At 46.1% G+C, this 21895-nt stretch overlaps 2 protein-coding genes across 5 annotated transcripts in view; one reads left to right on the forward strand and one right to left on the reverse strand.

Moving 5' to 3' along the window:
• WDR70 (WD repeat domain 70) overlaps positions 1–9543 on the reverse strand; it is a 269386-nt gene extending 259843 nt beyond the window's left edge. Inside the window, exons 1-3 of one of the 2 annotated variants that reach the window (XM_006139468.5) lie at positions 9387–9543; positions 5066–5128; positions 3074–3157 (exon numbers count right to left, since the gene is read on the reverse strand). In XM_006139468.5, the coding sequence (XP_006139530.3) occupies positions 3074–3157; positions 5066–5128; positions 9387–9426 (187 nt within the window). In that variant the 5' untranslated portion in view covers positions 9427–9543. The other variant, XM_006139470.5, reaches the window with a different exon arrangement.
• The window catches only part of NUP155 (nucleoporin 155), a 64439-nt gene continuing 52077 nt past the window's right edge, over positions 9534–21895 (forward strand). The window contains exons 1-6 of one of the 3 annotated variants that reach the window (XM_089779413.1): positions 9534–9744; positions 10385–10426; positions 11812–11949; positions 13795–13891; positions 16304–16374; positions 18157–18249. In XM_089779413.1, the coding sequence (XP_089635539.1) occupies positions 9609–9744; positions 10385–10426; positions 11812–11949; positions 13795–13891; positions 16304–16374; positions 18157–18249 (577 nt within the window). In that variant the 5' untranslated portion in view covers positions 9534–9608. Of the gene's footprint in view, positions 9745–10384; positions 10427–11811; positions 11950–13794; positions 13917–16303; positions 16375–18156; positions 18250–21895 lie in introns of those variants that run through there. The other 2 variants (XM_006139464.5, XM_025179671.3) reach the window with 2 other exon arrangements.

Genomic DNA, 21895 nt, shown 5'->3' on the forward strand with positions numbered 1-21895 from the left:
TGAAACATGGGAACCTTGGCATGAGCTGGCTCCTGGTCTGCCAGTGTCATGCCCTCAATGGAAAAATGGTGTAAGAAACGCTATCACTTACACCGCACTGTTCCCGTCTTCTTGAGAAGTCATCTGCCATTACATTTTCCTTATTCTTGACATGGACTATCACCATGTCACACTACTGTACAGCTAGACTCCAAATAACAGTCTCAAATTGGTCCTTATGGAGTGGTGCAGCTATATTAACGGGGAGAGTGGTCGATTAGAACATTAAGTTTTCTATTTAGATAAGGCTCAAACTCTTAACTAGCCCAAACTGTCCTATATTAGTCCCTTTCAATTACAGCATAGTTTGTGTACACAAGTACCTGCTTGAAAAACTTCATCAGGGTGTCTTTGTTTTCCCTCCTTAAGGGAGTCTCTCTATACAACAAAACTCATGGGGCTCATGGAGAAATTGGAGGGGGAGGTAAGAAATCTACACTTTTCTTCTCCAGAAAGGATATTAATCACATGTACCTCCTCACTTCTGTTGCGGGGGGACAATCCCCCTCCCCAACTGCACCCAGGGTTGTCATTATCCCCCACACTCCTTCAGAAAGTGGCAGAGAAGCAAAGGGAAGCCATAAAGTGATAGGGAATAGCCAGCATGGGTTTGTGAAGAACAAGTCATGCCAAACTAATCTGATAGCTTTCTTTGATAAGATAACGAGCCTTGTGGATAAGGGAGAAGCGGTGGATGTCATATACCTAGACTTTAGTAAGGCATTTGATACGGTCTCGCATGATATTCTTATTGATAAACTAGGCAAATATAACTTAGATAGGGCCACGATAAGGTGGGTGCATAATTGGCTGGATAACCGTAGTCAGAGAGTGGTTGTTAACGGTTCTAAATCCTGCTGGAAAGGGATAACAAGTGGAGTTCCTCAAGGGTCTGTTTTGGGACCCGTACTGTTCAATATCTTCATCAATGATGTAGATATTGGGATAGAGAGTACGCTTATTAAGTTTGCAGATGATACCAAACTGGGTGGGGTTGCGACTTCTTTGGAGGATAGGGACATAATTCAAAATGACCTTAGCAAGTTAGAGAAATGGTCAGAGGTAAACAGGATGAGGTTTAATAAAGAGAAATGCAAAGTGCTCCACTTAGGAAGGAACAATCAGTTCCATACATACAAGATGAGAAGCGACTGTCTAGGAAGAAGCATGGCGGAAAGGGATCTAGGGGTCATAGTGGACCACAAGTTGAATATGAGTCAACAGTGTGATGCTGTTGCAAAAAAAGCAAATATGATTCTAGGTTGTATCAACAGGTGTGTTGTAAGCAAAACTCGTGAAGTCATTCTGCCGCTCTACTCTGCACTAGTTAGGCCTCAGCTGGAGTACTGTGTCCAGTTCTGGGCGCCACATTTCAAGAAAGATGTGGAGAAATTGGAAAGGGTACAGAGAAGAGCGACAAGAATGATTAAAGGTTTAGAGAATATGACCTATGAAGCCAGGCTTCATGAACTGGGCTTGTTTAGTTTGGAAAAAAGAAGATTAAGGGGGGACATGATAGCGGTTTTCAAATATCTAAAAGGGTGTCACAAGGAGGAAGGAGAAAATTTGTTCCTCTTGGTTTCTGAGGACAGGACAAGGAGTAATGGGCTTAAAGTGCAGCAGGGGAGGTTTAGATTGGACATTAGGAAAAAATTCCTAACTGTCAGGGTGGTCAAATATTGGAATAAATTGCCAAGGGAGGTGGTGGAATCTCCCTCTCTGGAGATATTTAAGAACAGGTTAGATAGACATCTGTCAGGGATGGTGTAGGTGGAGCTTGGTCCTGCCTTGAGGGCGGGGGGCTGGACTAGATGACCTCTTGAGGTCCCTTCCAGTCCTATGATTCTATGAATTCTGCAGAGAGTGAATGTTTTATGCAGGCACGCAGAATCCTCCCAGGAGTAGCTGGTGTCCCTCTGCTGTGTAATTCACCAACGCTCAGAATATTTTGCATGCTGGGGGCTGTTTGAGAGCAAACCACGAGTAGTTGCTCTCACAATGAAGCATGTAAAAGACAACGGGGGGGGGGGGGGGGGGGAGGAGTTCGAGATTGTACCCAGGGTAATCTCACATGGGAGCATTGGCATGAGCTCACACATGGTCTGCCAACATCACACCTTCCAACACAGAAGCAGAATTGTATTTAGCTAGATGTACTGAACATTAACAAAAGGTGCTTCATGCTCTGGCCCCCTTACATAACTGTTTTTTATAATATCAAAGTGTTCCTGGCATCAGCAAGTAAATAGATCATTTACAACAAACTTCAACCCCAAACCTGAATTAAGAACAAGACACATATTCCTGTAAACGTGCAAAGCCTCATAAAGCCAAGAGGCATCTGTACAGGAGTGTACTCACATGGCTTTCAGAACAGAATCAGGACCATACTAATCAAATCAGATACCCATCAACCCATCCCTTCAAGTGCATATCTCTGGCACAAGATCGCACCAGTGTAGACATAGCCCAAACGTTTAAGGGAACAAATCCCAAGGTTGAAAGGTAGCCCAGGATAATGACCTGCAAACAGTTCCCTTATGTTTCTAATAAGGGGGCTCCAACTTCAGGAACTTTGCTGACCTAAACTGCAAAGGTGTGGCCTGGGGAAAGAGAGGCAACTCACAAGTAAGCATATCCCAAACCATTTACAACTTGTCTATGCTCATTAGTGTGGTCCTCAAGGCACTGCTACTGCAATGCCCTTACATTGTGACTGTGCATTTACACATGCTATGCAGATTCCATTTTGCTCTACCAAATGGAGACTTTGACGTAGCATGACCATGCACACACCCCATGCTATATAGGGGATGCCATTTTGAGAATAAAATGGTATTCTTCATGCTGCAAAAGTCCTGGTAGATCATCCCAGCATGATCCAGCCCCACTACAGCATAGTCTACACAAGGATAAAACATGTTAAAAAATGTTCTCCAACTTGCCAACAAGGCAAGTATTAAAAGCACGTGTTCGATTATTATGTTTTAGCCTTTTGTCAAAAACACAAGCAAAGGAGATTCACCTATCTTACCAAGCATCTTTCTACTTCTTTCTACTGCAGTTCTTCGAGTTTGCTCAAACATTGCTTCCAAGTCAAATGTTCGAGCCTTCTTTCCTAAGATGAGGGGAAGAGAAACTTTGATTTAGACCTAGTTTTTGCCAGTTAACATGAACTCTAGAAGACTAAAATGAGTAGGTGACAAGAGTAACTCAGATAATCTCCAATTAAAATTTCTGATGAAAATGTTTTCCACTGGGGCTATTTCATAAATGGCAATAGGACACCTCACTGCCATTCATGCCGAGGGAGGGGGGAGATCTCTCTCTCCCCCCTCTCCCTCTCCCACACAATTTATAGTTACTGTGATTGCTGTAAATTGGATGGCATGTGCCACTATGCTTTTTCCATTGTATTTTCAAATGTACGGTCAACTAGTTAAATCCAAAAATATTTAACAAAACCTTCTTAGAAGCATTTTACTGTGTTCTAAATCAGAACCCATACTATAAAATCGGGAAAAGAACACACAAGCTTCAATGTTAAGCTTCACCTCAACAAATTAATTCTACAGTGAACCCTCGTTTATCGCGGTAGATAGGTTCCAAACCCTACCGCGATAGATGAAAATCCGCGAAGTAGAAGTAGGATCCTCAAAGCCTCGGGGGAAGCCGGCGGGGGGGGCGGGGGGGGGGGGGGCATCCCAGGCGCGCCTGGGCTGCTCCCCCGCCGGAGCCCCTCCGCGGCTTTCAAAGCCTCGGGGGAAGCCGGCGGGGGGGGCATCCCAGGCGCGCCTGGGCTGCTCCCCCGCCGGAGCCCCTCCGCGGCTTTCAAAGCCTCGGGGGAAGCCGGCGGGGGGGGCATCCCAGGCGCGCCTGGGCTGCTCCCCCGCCGGAGCCCCTCCGCGGCTTTCAAAGCCTCGGGGGAAGCCAGCGGGGGGGGCATCCCAGGCGCGCCTGGGCTGCTCCCCCGCCGGAGCCCCTCCGCGGCTTTCAAAGCCTCGGGGGAAGCCGGCGGGGGGGGCATCCCAGGCGCGCCTGGGCTGCTCCCCCGCCGGAGCCCCTCCGCGGCTTTCAAAGCCTCGGGGGAAGCCGGCGGGGGGGGCATCCCAGGCGCGCCTGGGCTGCTCCCCCGCCGGAGCCCCTCCGCGGCTTTCAAAGCCTCGGGGGAAGCCGGCGGGGGGGGCATCCCAGGCGCGCCTGGGCTGCTCCCCCGCCGGAGCCCCTCCGCGGCTTTCAAAGCCTCGGGGGAAGCCGGCGGGGGGGGCATCCCAGGCGCGCCTGGGCTGCTCCCCCGCCGGAGCCCCTCCGCGGCTTTCAAAGCCGCGGAGGGGCTCCGGCGGGGGAGCAGCCCAGGCGCGCCTGGGATGCCCCCCCCCCGCCGGCTTCCCCCGAGGCTTTCAAAGCCGCGGAGGGGCTCCGGCGGGGGAGCAGCCCAGGCGCGCCTGGGATGCCCCCCCCCCCCGCCGGCTTCCCCCGAGGCTTTGAAAGCCGCGGAGGGGCTCCGGCGGGGGAGCAGCCCAGGCGCGCCTGGGATGCCCCCCCGCCGGCTTCCCCCGAGGCTTTGAAAGCCGCGGAGGGGCTCCGGCGGGGGAGCAGCCCAGGCGCGCCTGGGATGCCCCCCCGCCGGCTTCCCCGGAGGCTTTGAAAGCCGCGGAGGGGCTCCGGCGGGGGAGCAGCCCAGGCGCGCCTGGGATGCCCCCCCGCCGGCTTCCCCGGAGGCTTTTTAAAGTTTTGGTAACCGCTACTTCGCGGTTCGACCATCGCGGATTCATAATGTAATGAAAAAAGTCCGCGAAGTCGTGAATCCGCGATAGTCGAACCGCGAAGTAGCGAGGGTTCACTGTACTCCAGTGGGTACCCAAGCGTTTCCTGCTTTGGATAGTGACACCCCAGCCCACAGACTCACACTTCAGACTACTGCTCCCTTCACCATTTCGGCACAGAATCACCCCAGTGTACAAGGTGCATCTCTCCAACACACAGACAGAGCCTTCTTTGCTCTTCCCAGAAGCCCTGGACTCACCAAAGCCAGAGAAGCCCATCGTGGATGCGAGCTCCGGATCAAGTCCTGTCACCAATTCCACATCTATAAGGGAATAGAGTGATTAGCATCAGCTATGTTTAGCACCCACCGTTCTGGCACCTCTCCCATAGCAGTCACTCCTTGGCATCTGCTCCTAGCTACTCCTTGTTGCAGGATTGAAGATGCACTAGGAATCAAAACAGGAGCCACTGCCACCAGCAGCACATGAAGAGGAGATCTGCCAGGAGTTGATTGGCCCAGCCACCATACACAGAGGCTACGTCTACACTGGCCCCTTTTTCGGAAGGGGCATGCTAATTTTGAAAGTGGGAATAGGGAAATCCGCGGGGGATTTAAATATCCCTCGCGGATTTAAATAAACATGTCCGCCGCTTTTTTTCTGGCTTGGGGAAAAGCCGGAAAAAAAGCGTTGAGACTGGCCCGATCCTCCGGAATAAAGCCCTATTCCGGAGGATCTCTTATTCCTACTTCCTCCTTTGAAAAAGGGGCCAGTGTAGACGTAGCCAGAGACTTCCAAAAGCACCAAAGGACTCTCACAGCAGTCCCTGTGAGTTGTGCACTTGTGTAACTGCTCAGGCAAGATTTAAATGATGCCCAACTGATTAGCAGTGTCCACAGCTAGGTTAGCTAGGTTCATGTTTCTCCTAGTGGTGCACATAAATGCATTCTGCTCATGGATGGAAAAAAAAATCTGCACATGAATTGAAAAGATTAGCAGGAACATTGCTCTCCTAAGCCTTAGCCCTTGAGAAGCAGCTCTACTGAAGAAACAGCTGCACACAATGTCACAGCCACAGAGACAGTGCTCGATGGACTACAATCTCTGCCTTTGCGATAGCACCCAAGCAGGCTGCTGTTTACCCAGCCAAACTCATTACCCCCTCCATGTCCCCAAGTTATCCTTTATAATACCCCTTCCCCAATATAACTCCTGCATTTACAAGTCCTTGGCATCATCCTCCCTAATCAGGTTCTGAAGCTGGGCTAGCTGAAGAGAACTCAATCTAAATGTTTCCAGCTAACAAAGGTACAAATATAGGTTCAAGATTTGGGAAACTTGCACTCTAACAGATACTACAATGATTCTCTGAGGCACCAGCTAGCTCAGACAAATTCTTCCATCCTCTTAGCTGTGAATAAACTGGGGAGTGGGTCATCAAAACTACATAGTACCGGGCATCAAATTTTTCACAGTCCTGAGAGATGTAACTAGGTCTACCTGAGCAGACCAGGTCTGTGTTCAAAGGGACTGGGTTATAAAGTGTATGGTCTAAGATTTCCAATAGAGTTTAAGGGAGACAGATGCCAAGTATAGGAGATGTAGTGAAAGCCCAAAAATTTCAGTGGGCAGGACATGTTAGGAAGACTGACAAACTGAGCATCTCTTGGAAGACATCCTTACAGTTTCCAACACTGTGACTGGTCAAGGAGAAGATGGAGGGAATTAACATTGTACAAGACCTAACAGCCCTTAATGTACCAATGTGTTGACAGAAAGAGGGAGAAATGTGTTGACAGAAAGAGGTGAGTTGAAGCCCTCACTTTAACTCCAAACTTCTGACCCAGCCCTGAGCCCCTCATCCTCAGCCCTACCCTAGTGTACACCCCAGTGCATTCCAACTCTCTGAACTCTCCCACGGGCTTAACTTCTCAGCCCACCTCTCTCCTCCACAGTTGTGTTACATGCACCAGTAAGAAGGAGATGTGTCAGATATCACCACCATACTGGTGCACAATACAAAATTCATTCTGCATGTGTAGGAAAAATTAGAGGGTCATCATCTAATGTTTAGAGTCATCATCCCACATTAAACAGTTTTAGGAGTTGGTACACAAAGAACTTAGCCTGATTAGTACAATAGCAAATATTAAAAATTTTAACCTTTCATTTAGATACTGGAAAAAGAGAAACAGCTAAAATATTTGAAATATCAAGTACAGTATTAAGACTTTCATTTTAAGTACAATTTAGAATGTTCATATCCTCCTTCCCCTCCACCCCCCCATAATTTTTTAACTGTGATTTTTTTAAAAAGACCTCAAAAACTTATCACTTTTTAAAGTTTTGCTTATAATTAAGATTAATTTCTAGACCCAATTATTACGATAGCACTAGGAATGTTAAATATCAGTTAACTGAATAGACAAGTAACCGCATGAATTCTTATTGGTTACTCGACTATTCTATAGTCTGCAGGGGCAGGGCCAGGAGCCAGTGCTCTCCAGCCCCACTCCTAAGGGACACCCTGCTAACCCATGCTGCTGCCTCTGTATCAGAAGCAACAGTGCAGGGTGCCAGGTGGGAGCTGGTCCATGAGGGGAGCCAGTTTAAAAGTCATCTCCTCTCGTAGAACGGCTGCCTGTTTCCCCATGCTTCTACCTATGATACAGAGCCAGCAGCGCAAAATGGCAGCAGATCCTGTCCAGGCGGGGTGGAGCTGAGCTACTGGACCCAGGATGAGCCGGAACTGAGCCAAGCTGCCTGCTCACCTAGCTCCTAATACACTTTAAAGGCAGAGCCACAGCAAGGGGTAGGTCCTGGACAGTCACAAGCCAGGACTGATCCGGGCTGCTGGCCACCCTTCTAAAAATGTACTGGCATGGGAGGTGGGGAATGAAAGTAGTCTCTATAGCATTAACCAATAAGCTTTTGCTTATCAGTTAATCAATTACAGTATTACATCCCTAGATAGCACTTAGCTCTCAAAGTTAGAATTTTTCAAAGCTTACTTATGTCTTAATTAATGTATTATAATTCCTTTGATAAGAGTCCCACAGTTTCATAGCCCTGTGTTAACTTTTTCCCATTTATCATCTTCTAGTTAAGGGAAGAATAGTCTTGGAATTAAGGCATTAACTTGTGATTCAGGAAATGTAAAATCAGTTCCCAGCTCTGCCACAGACGTCATGCATGACTTAGGGCCCCACCAGATGTATGGTCCAGTTGGTCAATTTCATAGGTTTTTAAAAAGCAGTAAACTATTATTTCAACTATTTAAACCTGAACTTTCACAATTGTGTAATTTTAGGGAATCTGACTCAAAGGAATTGTGTGGGGGAAGAAGAGACAGGTCCTCTGGGTTATTATGAGGCAGGGGGGAGGGGAAGAGGAAGGAGAACAACAACACTGCTACCCATACTTCTGCTGCGCTGCCTTCAGAACTTGTCAGCTGTAGAACGGTGGCTGCAGGCCAAGCGCCCCATTGGAGAGATAAGGATGGCATGGTAAAATACTACCATCCTTTCTGCACTGCTGCTTGACACCCACCTCTGAAGATGGGATTACAGAATTAAAAGTAGTATGGCATAGTAGTGCCACCTTTACTCATGGGCTGCTGCTCACAGCTGCTGCTCTCCAGCAGCCCAGATCTGAAAGCCATGCAGAAATAAGAGTCTCAAAACTCTAAACTCACCCCCCGCCCCACATTGTGAACTCTTACAGCAGTGTTTCTTAAACTATGTTCCGCAAAACACTGGTGTTCCGTGAACAACTCACAGGTGTGCTGCGAACTCTTCTTTGTTTTTGTCTTCTTCTGTCTGACAACAATTTTTTTTGAAGAAAATGTTCATAGGTGTTCCGCATTAAAAAAATATATATTATTGTTCAGCGTTCTGTGGTCTCAAAAAGTTTAAGGAACACTGCCTTACAACAACTCCTTTTTGTGCGAGGGCCACCAAGTTGAGGAACACTGGTCTCTCCTATGAAAAACATGTAATATGTAGGAGAAGAGAGGGAAGATGGGAACACACAGAAGAACAGATTTCACAGCGCAGGATGAATTTGTCATGGCCGTGAACTTCGTAGGGGCCTATGGACAAGTTGATTAATTTCTCAGTGCCTTAGTTTGCTCACAAACAACACAAGGGATGAGAGTCCCTTGCTCATCTCTTAGCACGAGTACTGAAAAGTAGGCTAAAGAAAACGTCTTGTTGTGGGTATGCAGAGTGCCTGGCACCACAGGGTTCCAATCTCCTAGCACGAGCGATAGAAATAACAGCCATGTGGCCGCACCTTAAAGCCTCCAAGCCGCGTACTTCAGCAGGTACGAACAATACACTGCGGACTCCTGACACCTCTCCCGGTTGAGCACAGCTCAGCCTTCCGGCTGAGAGCCGGGGCACATCTGCGGGAGAGCCACGGGGCGGAGGAAGGCCCAGTGACGCCGCGGGGGAGCCCGTCGCGGGGTCTAAGCGCAGGTGGGCATCGGGGGACAACGCGACCCAAGAGGATGAGAGTTCCCGAGCCCTGCTCCCCCCGCCCTGGGCTCTCGGGGCGTCCTCCTCCGCCTTCCCCACTCACGGGACGCCTCGGCCGCCCCACCGGCCTCCTCTGCTTCCATCGCCGGATCTTCGACTGCCCACTCGGCTCCGCGGCCACCAATTTAAACTTAACCCTTGCCTGCGGGGCGCCCCCCCCCCACCGGAAGTGAGTGTCCGTGAGGCGGAAGTGCGTCAGACGCTCCGCCGCGCTGGCTGTTGGGGTTTGGCGCGGTCCTGTCCCTGTCTCAGGCCGCTACTCGCGATGCCCGTGGCCATGAGCCCGGCCACCCCGGCCTTGCAGGAGGCGCTGGAGAACGCGGGCCGCATCATCGACCGTCAGATCCAGGATGATCGCTGCTACCCCGACCTGTCCGAGCTGCTGGCGGTGCCGGCGCCCGGTGAGGAGCCCTGCGGGCCCGCTCGCCGCTCGGGTCCCCAGCCCAGCGCTTCCCCCTCCCCTCCACGGACGGGTCGGCGCACCCGGCTCATCCCCCTCGGGACTCGGTGTCCGCGCGCTACCCCTAGGCCTTCTTCGTGGCGGGGGGGGGCGATCTGCTTGGGGGCAGCCGTGCCAGAGCGCCAGCGCCCTCCCCCTGTGCGCGCCTCTGCTGCCTTCTTCCTGGCACTAGCGCCCCACGGGCAGACACTTCCTAGCCAGACCGGCAGCGCGTGGAGCACTGGCAACTCCAGGGTCCCCAGCCCCTGTGAGGAGTCGTTCAGATTATGGTTGTGGAAATGCTTTGCCTGGGCTCGCTCATTGCGTGGTGTCTGAGCCAGAGCCTGAACAGCATATGCCTTGCACCTTTATAGCCCTGTAGCTATAGCCCAAGCACTATGAGCCGATGTCAGTTGATGTAGGGTATTCTGTTGCATTGTAGATATATCCTATGAGCTTCTTTATTGTCCACAGGTGATTAAGGATAGCACTGACACTAAGAAATTGCCAAATAATTCCTGAACGGTTGCCTTAAAGTTACCTTGTTGATTGCCCATATATTCTCCATGTATGTTGAGAATTTGCCTCCTTTTGTGTTTCAGTTCAGTTACCTTTGATGAGTTATATTTCTACCTTGTCAGGAGGTCAGTATATTAATTAAGTTAAAACACTCTCGCTACGTCTACACTGGCATGATTTTCCAGAAATGCTTTTAACGGAAAAGTTTTCCGTTAAAAGCATTTTCGGAAAAGAGCATCTAGATTGGCATGGACGCTTTTCCGCAAAAGCACTTTTTGCGGAAAAGGGTCCGCGCCAATCTAGACACGGTTTTGCACAAAAAAGCCTCGATCGCTATTTTAGCCATCGGGGCTTTTTTGCGCAAAACAGTACTGTGCTGTCTACACTGGCCCTCTTGCGCAAATGATTTGCGCAAGAAGGCTTTTGCCCGAACGGGAGCAGCACAGTATTTCCGCAAGAACACTGACGATCTTACACGAGATCGCCAGTGATCTTGCGGAAATTCAAGCGGCCAGTGTAGACAGTTGACAAGTTTTTCCGCAAAAGCAGATGATTTTGCGGAAAAACTTGCCAGTCTTGACACAGCCCTATCAATACTTTTAAATGATCCTATAGTAAGTAATGGCACTGGGATTGATTCCAGTAAAAAAAGGAGTAAATGCCTCCAAAGAGGGTAATCAAATAAAAAAGGCCATGATCTTTCCACTTTTTGTGCATAGGCAGATGATACACATCTTTTTTACTCTTTAAGAACACACTTTTTGAAAACTTGTTTCACTAACATAGAGCATAAACTAATGTACAACAATTTTAAAATGAAAACATGTCAGAAGTTAGTGAACTGTCAAATAGGTAACCAAAGGAAAAGCAAGACCATGTTTACGAAGCTTAATAGAGAATCATTTTTCTTGGCCTGATAAGATTCTTCTCACAAAAGAGACTCTTGTTGACTTCAGCCTAACTTGCTTTTGTTGCCAGGAAAAACAATATTTCAAATGTAAACTTGAGTATTTATAATAAATAGAGGGGACTGTATTTCACTTGTATTATACCACTGTAGTATGTGAACAGTTATTGAGAGCCTTTAGGATGGAAGGTGCTATAAGCATATTTATTAGATTTTTAAAGCCAATCCACCAATTTTAGGAGTACAGTGAATGTTGTATTTGTTTTCTTTATATAAAGTTTATATTCGAGATAAGGCTTTAAAGACTTGCTTTTAAAATTGTGAAAAGTCACTCATTTAAAAATGCTTTATACATATTTTGAATGAGCTGTTGTACTCGTAGTGCTGTGGTTTGAGAACTTTATAGTTTGTCCATTTATCTGAAATAATCCACCAAAATTAAGAGGAATTTATACTAGTCTAATTTAGATTTAATAAATATGAATGCTTGCTAATTCAGATATTGGGGCAGGGGAAATCTATTATCATGTACGTGTTATTTTTTGGCTGATATCTTGTTTTACATATGACATTTTAAAGTGTATTTCCTTTTTTTAATTGCAGGTAGTCCCACAGTTTCTGGTATGTCAGATATGGATTATCCTTTGCAAGGACCTGGTTTGCTCTCAATACCCAATCTTCCAGAGATAAGTTCAATCCGCAGAGTCCCACTTCCTCCTGAGCTAGTGGAGCAATTTGGACGTATCCTAATAAAAACCACATATTTCTTTGTGTGTATAATAATGTTATAAATGAATGTTTGTTATTTCATAATATTTTGACCAAGATTCTTCAAGTAGCTTTCCCTGGATGTATTCTTATCCGTCATTGGAGTCCATAGGACTCTTAAGAGGTAAAGTTATTTCGGCAATCAGCAACTACGTGTAATTTTGATACTCAATGCCAGTTGGGTATTATTATCATAATGATCTTAATACATTTAAAGGGGTCTTCATAAGTTACTGGTAAAATTTAAATGTTTTTAACATCAAGTGGAATAACGAAGTGTTTTTAGGGTTGTCAAACAATTTAAAAAAACATGTCAGATTTAAAAATAGTTGTGATTAATTGCAGTGTTAAAAATAGAATACCAGTCATTAAAATATTTTTGGATGTTGCCTACTTCTGTGCCATGCATGTCACATGGTGCTTACCCGGCAGCTAAATTCTGGCTCCATGCTGTCACATGAGGTCTACATCTTGCCAAAGCCCAGGGCCATTCCGCAGCCCTCTGGATACTTCTGGCTCACCTGGGGCACTGTATCAGATTTTGGTTTGTGTGAGATTGTGTGTTGTGAGTGTATTAGCGTGATGTGCAACAGTCTCAGCACACTAAAGGCACATCTACATAGCAGGGCTACACTCGAAATAAGCTACGCAACTTGAGCAACGCTAATTGCATAGTTTAAGTCGCAATAGCTTATTTTGACTTTTGGCACTGTCAACACAGCTGTTATTTCAAAATAGAGCACTCTTCCCCTGACTTCCCTTACTCCTGATACATTGAGTTTTACAGAAGTTGGAGTAAGAAGCCCATTATTTTGCATTTATTTCAAAATAATGTGCTTGCTGTGTAGATGCACACTACATTATTTCAGAATAACTGACATTCTTCTGAAATAAAGCTGCTGTGGAGACATAGCCTAACTGCTGTCAAGTGTTTTGTAGGCACCAGCACATCAAAGGACAGTTGTAAGGTTTTGAAGGTGGAAAATGAGGAAGCTTTGTAGACATTTATATAGAACTTTCAAACATGAGTTGCAGCATGGAAATAAGCAAAAATTTGTGGCATCATTGTTCTGCTCAGAAGCAGTATTTTACTTTTTGTTTGTGAATTAGAAATGATAGGTAGGGTGGAGGTAGGCCTTGATAAACAATAATTATCGCTTCTAATGGAGTGTTCAATTTTAATACTCATGTGAGTAATAGGCAGGGCTCGACAAATTATACAATCTACTCGCCCATGGCGAGTAGATTGTAACCCGCAAGAGCCAGGTTCTGGCGATCTGCGCATGCACAGATCGCTGGACAGTGCAGCTGGCGAGCGGGGCTCGCCGCGGTTCGGCGAGCTCTGGTAATAGGGATACTAAGTAGTGCCTTTTTTCTTTTTACCAACTGAACATTTGATTCTGCCCGAGCGTCAGCAGTGTTAGTTGTATAAATATTAGTTATTGGTTTGTACAACATGAAGCATAATCTTTTTATGGCATAAGAGGAACTTCAATTGGTATTACTGGTATTATGTTTCATGTGTTTGATATTCAATATCTTCAAACAAAGCAGGGCTAGAGAAAGCTAAAATATGAGATCATGGCTTTGGGAAGTGCACAGTTAATACCAAGGAAATTTCCCCTAAAATCTGTATCTGATTTCTTGTAAAGATAGTTTTTGTTTATTTTTTCACATTTGTCAAAATGTGCCTTTTACACACATACAGAACTTCTTTAACTAGTATCTGTGCATATTCTTACAACTTTAAAATAGTGACATAGGGATTTTGTCTTGGCTAGCCTGAGTATATTATTCCTTACATCTGTTGTAATTCAGATATGCAATGTAATTGTATGATGGGAGTATTTCCAGATATCAGCAGGGCATGGCTGACCATTGACAGTGACATTTTTATGTGGAATTATGAAGATGGGTATGTAGAGAAAAAATTTCTAAAGGTATATATGGTCTTAAATCTGAATTAACTGATGGCTATAAGGGGAGTGATTTGTTTTAGCACAGACTAGGGATGTTAAATTTAGATTAATTAACTAATCAAATAGTTGATGCAATTTCCATTGACTATTCAAGTAGTTTATAAAGGCACCTCTGCCTTTGAACTGTAGCAAGAGCCTAATAGGGCTCTTGCTACAGTTCAAAAGTGGAAACCCACAGGGAGTGGGGAACTCCTAAGCCAGGGGTGTCCAAACTTTTTTCAAAGAGGGCCAGATTTGATGAAGTGAACATGCGTGAGGGCCAACCATTTTGCCTGACATTCTTTGAACCATTAAAATGAAATGCAAATTAACTATTTTATGCAAAGTTTATTGCAAACGGCATACTTTTCATTTCGTCACATGGATGACAAATCTAAACAGGTGTAAAATCACTCTGCCTTTCATATCTGAAGGCCAGATGAAAAAAAAATCCAGGAAGCTGAAATATGTCAGGAACATTGTAAAGTACATTACATATTATTGGTAATAAAGGTTGTCTGTCAACTTTTAAGTTCAAAAAATATGAACAGGAACATAACACCAAGTATACATGTTGTGTCCAAATATATTTATAACTGATTTAGACCAACTGACATGAACTGAGATTTTACAGTGTATTCATCTCAATACATATGGATTCGTTGGGGGCCATAAAAGATAGATATTGCCAAATTACCTGTGGGGCCGTATTAAACCAGAACACGGGCCGCAATTGGCCCGCGGGCCGGACTTTGGACATGCCTGTCCTAAGCCTTTGAAATGTACAAGAGCCTCAGTCAGGCTCTTGTACATTTCAAAAGCAGAAATCCCACAGGGATTGCGGGTCTTCAGTCTTTGGAATGTCCAAGAGCCTTGTACATTTCAAAAGCAGGGAGTGTGGGGGAGCGGGGAGTTTGCATTTCAAAAGCAGAATTGCAGCAGAAGCAGCGTGAGCAGAAACTGCTTCAGATCCCACTCATGCCGTTTCCCACTGTGCCTCTATCTCCCCTGCCCTCCCATGGAGACAGTGCTGCCAGCACCTGCTCCTGCTCTCCCCCACTACCCTCCCCGCCCCGCCTTGTTGCCTCTCTCTGATAGAGGCAGCAAGTGGGGGCGAAGCGACTAGTCACATCACTAGTCAACTATCCCATAAGCAAAAGCTTTTGCTTATGGGATAGTTGACTAGACACTTACATCCCTAGTACAGAAGTGTACTTATTTTAAGGTACTTTAATCATTTGAGGTTCTGGATTTTTTTTTTTAAATGTATGGAGGATAACAGGTAGAAAAAGAAAATGCATATATTTAATATTAGACTTCTTTACTCTCCTAAAGTTGTTGGTGTTTCTGTATTGAGCTTTAGTTCATAATTTTTATGAACAATGTTTTTGTATTAGACTCCATCTGCTCATAATACAATTAACTTGGCTAACACATACGTAGTAAGAAATTGTGTTACCACAATCAGTTATTTTTTTGTTTATAATGTGAGTTTAGAATAATAAAGATCGATCAGAGCTTTCTGATTTAAATGTATTATGATCTCTGAATTATGATAAAATTATGAAGATAAGTTAATTGTCTTTTTCAAAAATCTCAGAGGGATAGCTGTGTTAGTCTGTAACTTCAAAAACAACAAATAGTCGTGTGGCACTATAGAGACTAACCAAAATATGTAGGTTTGTGAGATTTCATGGGTAAAATCCATTTCATCAGATGAATTGGAGTGGAAATGACAGAAACCAAGAGATATATGTAACAGCAGAAGTACCACCTGTCAATTTTAAGACCCATGTTAATGAGGCTAATTAAGTGGGCTAGATGTGTCCCATACATAGTTTTTAATGTGGAAATGCAGATGTTAAAGATGGAAGAAATTGGCTGCTAATACACCAACCAGTTACTGTCTTTGTTCAAGGGTAAGGGTGTCAAAATTGTTCCAGTTCTGCAAACTCACTCTCTAATTGGTTTGTGAAATTAGTTGGTTGTAAATAGTGCAGTGAATTCCTTTCTACTGTAGACCTATATCTGGGCTAACTTTGGGTGTACTAGATCTCAAAATAGACTATGTGAATAAGGAACTTAGAATAAAAAATACTGTTGGATTTCAAATTTGAAATTTAAACCACATTTGGATACTTCATTCCAAATAGAAGATTAATTACATAGCTCTTTTGATGACTTTTTTCTGTCGATTCAAGTCTGATGGTCTCGCTTTCACCCTTAGAATGCAGGAGATTAGTTCAAATTGTTGCATAGTAACAAAATAATTTAAAAGTTTCAGATTCTGCATATTTAGTAATTATTACATAATTGTTGTAAATATTTTATTTTGTGCTCTGATGTAATTTTTTCTCGCTTGTTGACAGGGGAGACCTTGCTTATTTTGATGGTCTTAGTGAAACTATTCTTGCTGTGGGTCTTGTGAAGCCAAAGACAGGTAACAAAAAATGTGTGACAGTGACCAGAATTCTGTGTCTGCTGAACACTGTAAAAGCTTTTTAGAAAACTCATTAATTTTCTTTACTAAACTAGAGGCATTATCGAATGATGTACAAGTCATAAGTAATGAGTCAGAATTTAAAGTCATGCATATTTGAAATCTTGTAGTTATTGGTAAGTCAGCATGTAATGTTTCATACTATTTGAAAACTGTAAATTCTGCCTTTCTTTCAGCTGACTTGGAATACTGTTTTCTAGATGTAGTAGTTCTTTTGGTCGCAGCTGCTTACATCAGATGGGACTCAAAGTTGGAGGTGAAAAGAAGATAGTAATAAGAATATCATTTTTAAGATCCAGTACAGGCAGTCCCCGAGTTACGCGGATCCGACTTATGTCGGATCCGCAGATACGAACGGGGATTTTCTCGCCCCGGAGGACTGGAGCGGTGGGACGCCTGGTCCCGCCGCCCGCCTCCTCCAGGGCGAGAAAAGCTGCTCCCCGTCTCCCTGGTCGGCTGCGGGAGCCAGCAGACCAGGGAGACGGGGAGCAAAGCGGCGCAGGACCCGGGGCTGGACCCGCGGCCGCTTCCAGATCAGCTGGAAGCGCCGCGGGTCTGGCCCCGGGTCCTGCGCCGCTTTGCTCAGCGTCTCTCTGGTCTGCAGACCAGGGAGACGCTGAACAAAGCCGTGCAGGACCCGGGGCCTGACCCCGGCGCTTCCAGCTGATCTGGAAGCGGCCGCGGGTCCAGCCCCGGGTCCTGCGCCGCTTTGCTCAGCGTCTCCCTGGTCTGCAGAGCAGGGAGATGCTGAGCAAAGCGGCGCAGGACCCGGGCTGGACCGCGGCGCTTCCAGCTGATCTGGAAGCGCAGCGGGTCCGGCCCGGGTCCTCCACTGCTTTGCTCCGCGTCTCTCTGGTCTGCTGGGGGGGACGCAGCTAGTGCCCCCCTCAGCAGACCAGGGAGATGTGGAGCAAAGCCCGGGGCCTGTGGTAGAGCAGGTGGAGCGCTGCCGGTTGGTCCCACAGCACCGCTCCATGGCGCTACTGGACCATCCCGGCAGCACCCCAGCTACTCTGCCCCAGGAGTCCTGATTCAGCTGCTGCTGATCAGTTTCAGCAGTGGCTGAATCAGGACGCCTGGGGCAGAGCAGCTGGGGTGCTGCTGGGTTGGTCCAGTAGCGCCGAGGAGCGGCGGCGCTACTGGACCAACCCAGCAGCACCCGAGCTGCTCTGCCCCAGGCGTCCCCAAGCTAGCCGCTGCTGAAACTGACCAGCGGCTGACTACAGGAAGCCCGAGGCAGAGTTGCTCTGCTCCGGGCTTCCTGAAATCAGCTGCTGATCAGTTTCAGCAGCAGCTGACTTGGGGACGCCTGGGGTTCTTAAGTTGAATCTGTATGCAAGTCAGAACTGGTGTCCAGATGCAGCCGCGGTTAAAACTGATCAGTTTCAGCCGCGGCTGAATCTGGATGCCAGTTCCGACTTGCATACAGATTCAACTTAAGAACAAACCTACAGTCCCTATCTTGTACGTAACCCGGGGACTGCCTGTCTTTCATGACTTGTCAAAGCAGAAAGAGAATGAGAGATAGCATTGGAAAACTGGGCATCTGACTGGTATATAAGTTTCTAATTCTGGAACTTCACAGGTTGTCAGACCTTCAAAATGAATAACTCTCAGGCCATTGTAAATTTCTGGTTTTTGTGCAGAAAGAATGTTGATCTTAGTATGAATCTGGTGCACTGGCCTTAAAATAGATTCTAACTATTCTTCTTTTTTTCTTAGGTATTTTCCAGCCTCATGTGCGATATCTGTTGGTTCTGGCTACTCCTGTTGATATAGTGATTCTAGGACTCAGCTATGCTAATTTGCAAGCAGGTAATTCATTCTAACCCCTTGTGCCCTCAATTAAATATAAATTCATAGGATAATATTCTCAGTTGTGAGTTAACTGCCACACGTTAGTTTATTCCTAGTACAGTAGACTTCCGATAATCCGGCACCCTTGGGACCCAGGTGGTGCCGGATTATCAGAAATGCCGGACTATCAGGAGGTACTCTGGCAGGGGCGGGTCTCATCGGAGGGGAAGTGGGGGAGGGGGCGGGGGTGTGCCAAACCCTCCCTCCTGCTGCAGGGAGGCAGAGCCTGCGAGCGGTGGAAGAGGAGAGGCGGTGGCAGGCAGGCAGCCGCATTCAAGACGTTCTGGTCAGTTACAGTCACTCCGGCTGGATCCACAGCCGACACGCAGTTAATGTAATTTTCCTCTCTACTGCCGGGGGGGGGGGGGGCAGGGGAAGGTAGGGGTCGGTGGGAGAGGGGGAGGAGGAGGGGGCGAGGGTGTGCCAAAGCAGCCGCATTCAGGACATTCTGGTCCGTTACAGTCACTCCGGCTGGATCCACAGCCGACACGCAGTTAATGTAACTTTCCTCTCTACTGCCGGAAGGAGGGGGGACAGGGGAAGGTAGGGGTCGGTGGGGTGGGGGTGTGCGGATATATACACTGCTGATATATATACAGTCTGTTAATTATTCACTTAAACACTAAAAAAATGCAAATTTTAACAAACCCCTGAAACTTAAATCTGTAACTTTATTTTGCCATGCTGTACAATTACTCATCATCCGATGAAATCGGTGCTGCTTCATCCCTGTTATCATCCCCCTCTTCAATATCCTCCTCTGCTTCTATAGGAGTGTCAACAGTAGGCTCTGGTGGTGGTGGTGGTGAAGAAAAAGGCTGAACTTTCTTCTGTGCCCTTGCAAACATATCCCTGAGATCAGGTTGCTTAGAGGACTGTGACTTCTTAGCATAAAAGTTATTCAGAATAATATGAAGGTTCATCACTTCAGCTGCATTATATTGGCTGCAAGACTCTGCAAATACTACAAATTTGGAAATAAATTCAGTTGTCTCTCGCCAGGTATATTTTGCTCTCTCCATCACTTCCTCTTCTTCTTGAGGTTTTTGTGGATTCAAAACACTTGCAATGATCGTATCATCACTCAAAATATCTACAACTGGTTTGTCTTTGTCCATTGCAAGCCATTGTTCAATGTCATTTTCTGAGAGCTTTGCAACAGCATTCGTCTCAGAGACATTTTCAGTTATTTCTTGTATGTTACTAATGTGCTTAGGCCTAACATTAAATCCACAAAATTCCTCTTCATCGGAAGAATCATCACAAAACATGATGCTAGGCCAAAGTTTCCTCCAACATTTTCGTACAGTAACCTTCTTTACGTCTTTCCAAGCCAATGCAGCCGCATACACAGCGTCCTTAAGGTTGAAATCAGATTGAAATTCAGAAACACTGCAGTCTGAGTTTACCAACTTTTGGACAAAAGTCCCCCTGTAGAAACACTTAAAGTTCTGTATCACACCTTGATCCATCGGTTGGATCAAAGACATCACGTTTGGTGGCAAATATGTAGCGAAGATATTTCCACTTACAAGCTCTGAAGCGGGCGGATGTGCTCGACAGTTATCGAGCAAAAGAACAGCTTTACTATCCTCCGGTAGACCCTCCTTTCTAAAATTCTCCTTAACTGCGAGCACAAAATGATTAAAAAACCAGTCCTTAAAGATTTCTGACGTCATCCAAGCATTCCCCTGTGCCTCATAAATCACTGGCAAACTCGTAAGAGTTTTAAATGCCCTTGGTTTTTTGTACTTCCCTATGACAAGAAGCTTAAGTTTATGCATGCCAGATGCATTTGCGCATACCAGAACTGTAATGCGGTCTTTTTTCATTTTGAAGCCATGAGCAGCCTTTTCACCACCGCCAACTAGAGTAGAGTTTGGCAAACAATGCCATAAGAGGCCAGTTTCATCAGCATTGTACATTTGACAAGGTGACAACCTGTGTTCCTCCACCAACTGCTCAAAAATAGCACTATACTCCTCAGCGGCTACATGATTGCCAGACTTTTGCTCACCACTGATATCTAATTTACGGATCCCATGCCGATCCTTAAAATTACGCAACCAACCTTCTGAAAACACACATGATTCGCTAATGTTCATTTGACTGTGAAACTGTTTTGCTTACCTTCAGAACGCTTTGCACTAAACCACTTAAACAAAGCTTCATCCAACTGTGCCATATTAGGCATTTTCAGAGTTTGCCGTAGCTCAGTACGTTTAGTAGGTGCTTCACTTTCAGCAACAAATGCTCGCAATTTATCCTTCTGTTTCTTTATGTCATAGATTGTCGAAGATCCAACGTTAAATTTACTCATGATAACGTTCCGATTTATGCCTCTTTCTAGCATCTTTATAATTTCTAATTTCTGGTTCAGTGTCAGGGTTATAGGCTTCCTTTTTAAGGTTTTCTTACCACTACTACTAGCACCTTCATTCACTTTTGACTCCCATCACTATGTACACTCTGATGGGCAAAAATATTCAAAAGTCAAAACAGCACTCTCCAGTGGGTCACAATGCTAATGGCAGACTGACTCAGTGCCTTCCAGTTCACTAGGTTCAACTGCTGCCTCTGGTTTTTTGCGCAAGCTCACTCACTGGATCTTTTGATCCTGGACTATCGGTCTACTGGTAAAAGCAGCAGGGACAGGGAGGGGAGATGATCTCTTGTGAGTTTCAGCAGCAGCCTGTCACCTGCGGATCTACCTGTTCCCACCGCCTCCCCCCCTCCCCCCCCCCAGTAGAGAGGAAAGTTACATTAACTGCATGTCGGCTGTGGATCCAGCCGGAGTGACTGTAACTGACCAGAATGTCCTGAATGCGGCTGCTTTGGCACACCCTCGCCCCCTCCTCCTCCCCCTCTCCTACTGACCCCTACCTTCCCCTGTCCCCCCTCCTCCCGGCAGTAGAGAGGAAAGTTACATTAACTGCGTGTCGGCTGTGGATCCAGCTGCAGTTAATCAATTACTCTAACAACTTGAAGCAGCTGCCGGAGCACTTCCGGGTTGCAGTTGGTGCCGGACCATCAGGCGTACCGGACCACTGGATGCCGGACCACCAGAGTTTTACTGTAATTTATTTAAAAAAATATTAAGCTGCATGCTGGGGGGAGCCTTTCCTAAATTCTTGGCTTTCTGCTTTCGGTAAAAAAACTCACTAGCATCCTTTTCACGTGGGATACAATCTTCTATACCTATAAAAGCTCAAAAATTAAGGGAAATATCCTCTGACTATTAGCAGTTTCCCATTAATCAAATATTATTATATTGGGGGAGGAGCAGCATGTGAATTGCCTCAGTTTCTAATAAGGATGTTAACTAATGGTTAATTTACTGGTCGAGTAGTCAAGGTGGAATATCCATCGACAACTTGACTAGTCGATAGGCATTTCTTCATTCCTCCTTTGAAATGTACAAGAGTCCCCAGCGGGAGACCAGGGACTCCCCAGCCCACAAGACACGGGGTCCTAGGTTCTGTGGAAATGCTGTGCTGGAGATTGGGATCATCTGGGAAGTTCCCAGCTGACCCTGGGCTCCATGCACAGCAGCGCCACACACCTAATTCCCGGCTCAGCTGTGCGGTGCTGTCGCTTTGAAGTA

Source organism: Pelodiscus sinensis, chromosome 6 (genome assembly GCF_052426305.1).
Source record: "Pelodiscus sinensis isolate ZL-2025 chromosome 6, ASM5242630v1, whole genome shotgun sequence".
Lineage (NCBI taxonomy): Eukaryota > Metazoa > Chordata > Testudines > Trionychidae > Pelodiscus > Pelodiscus sinensis.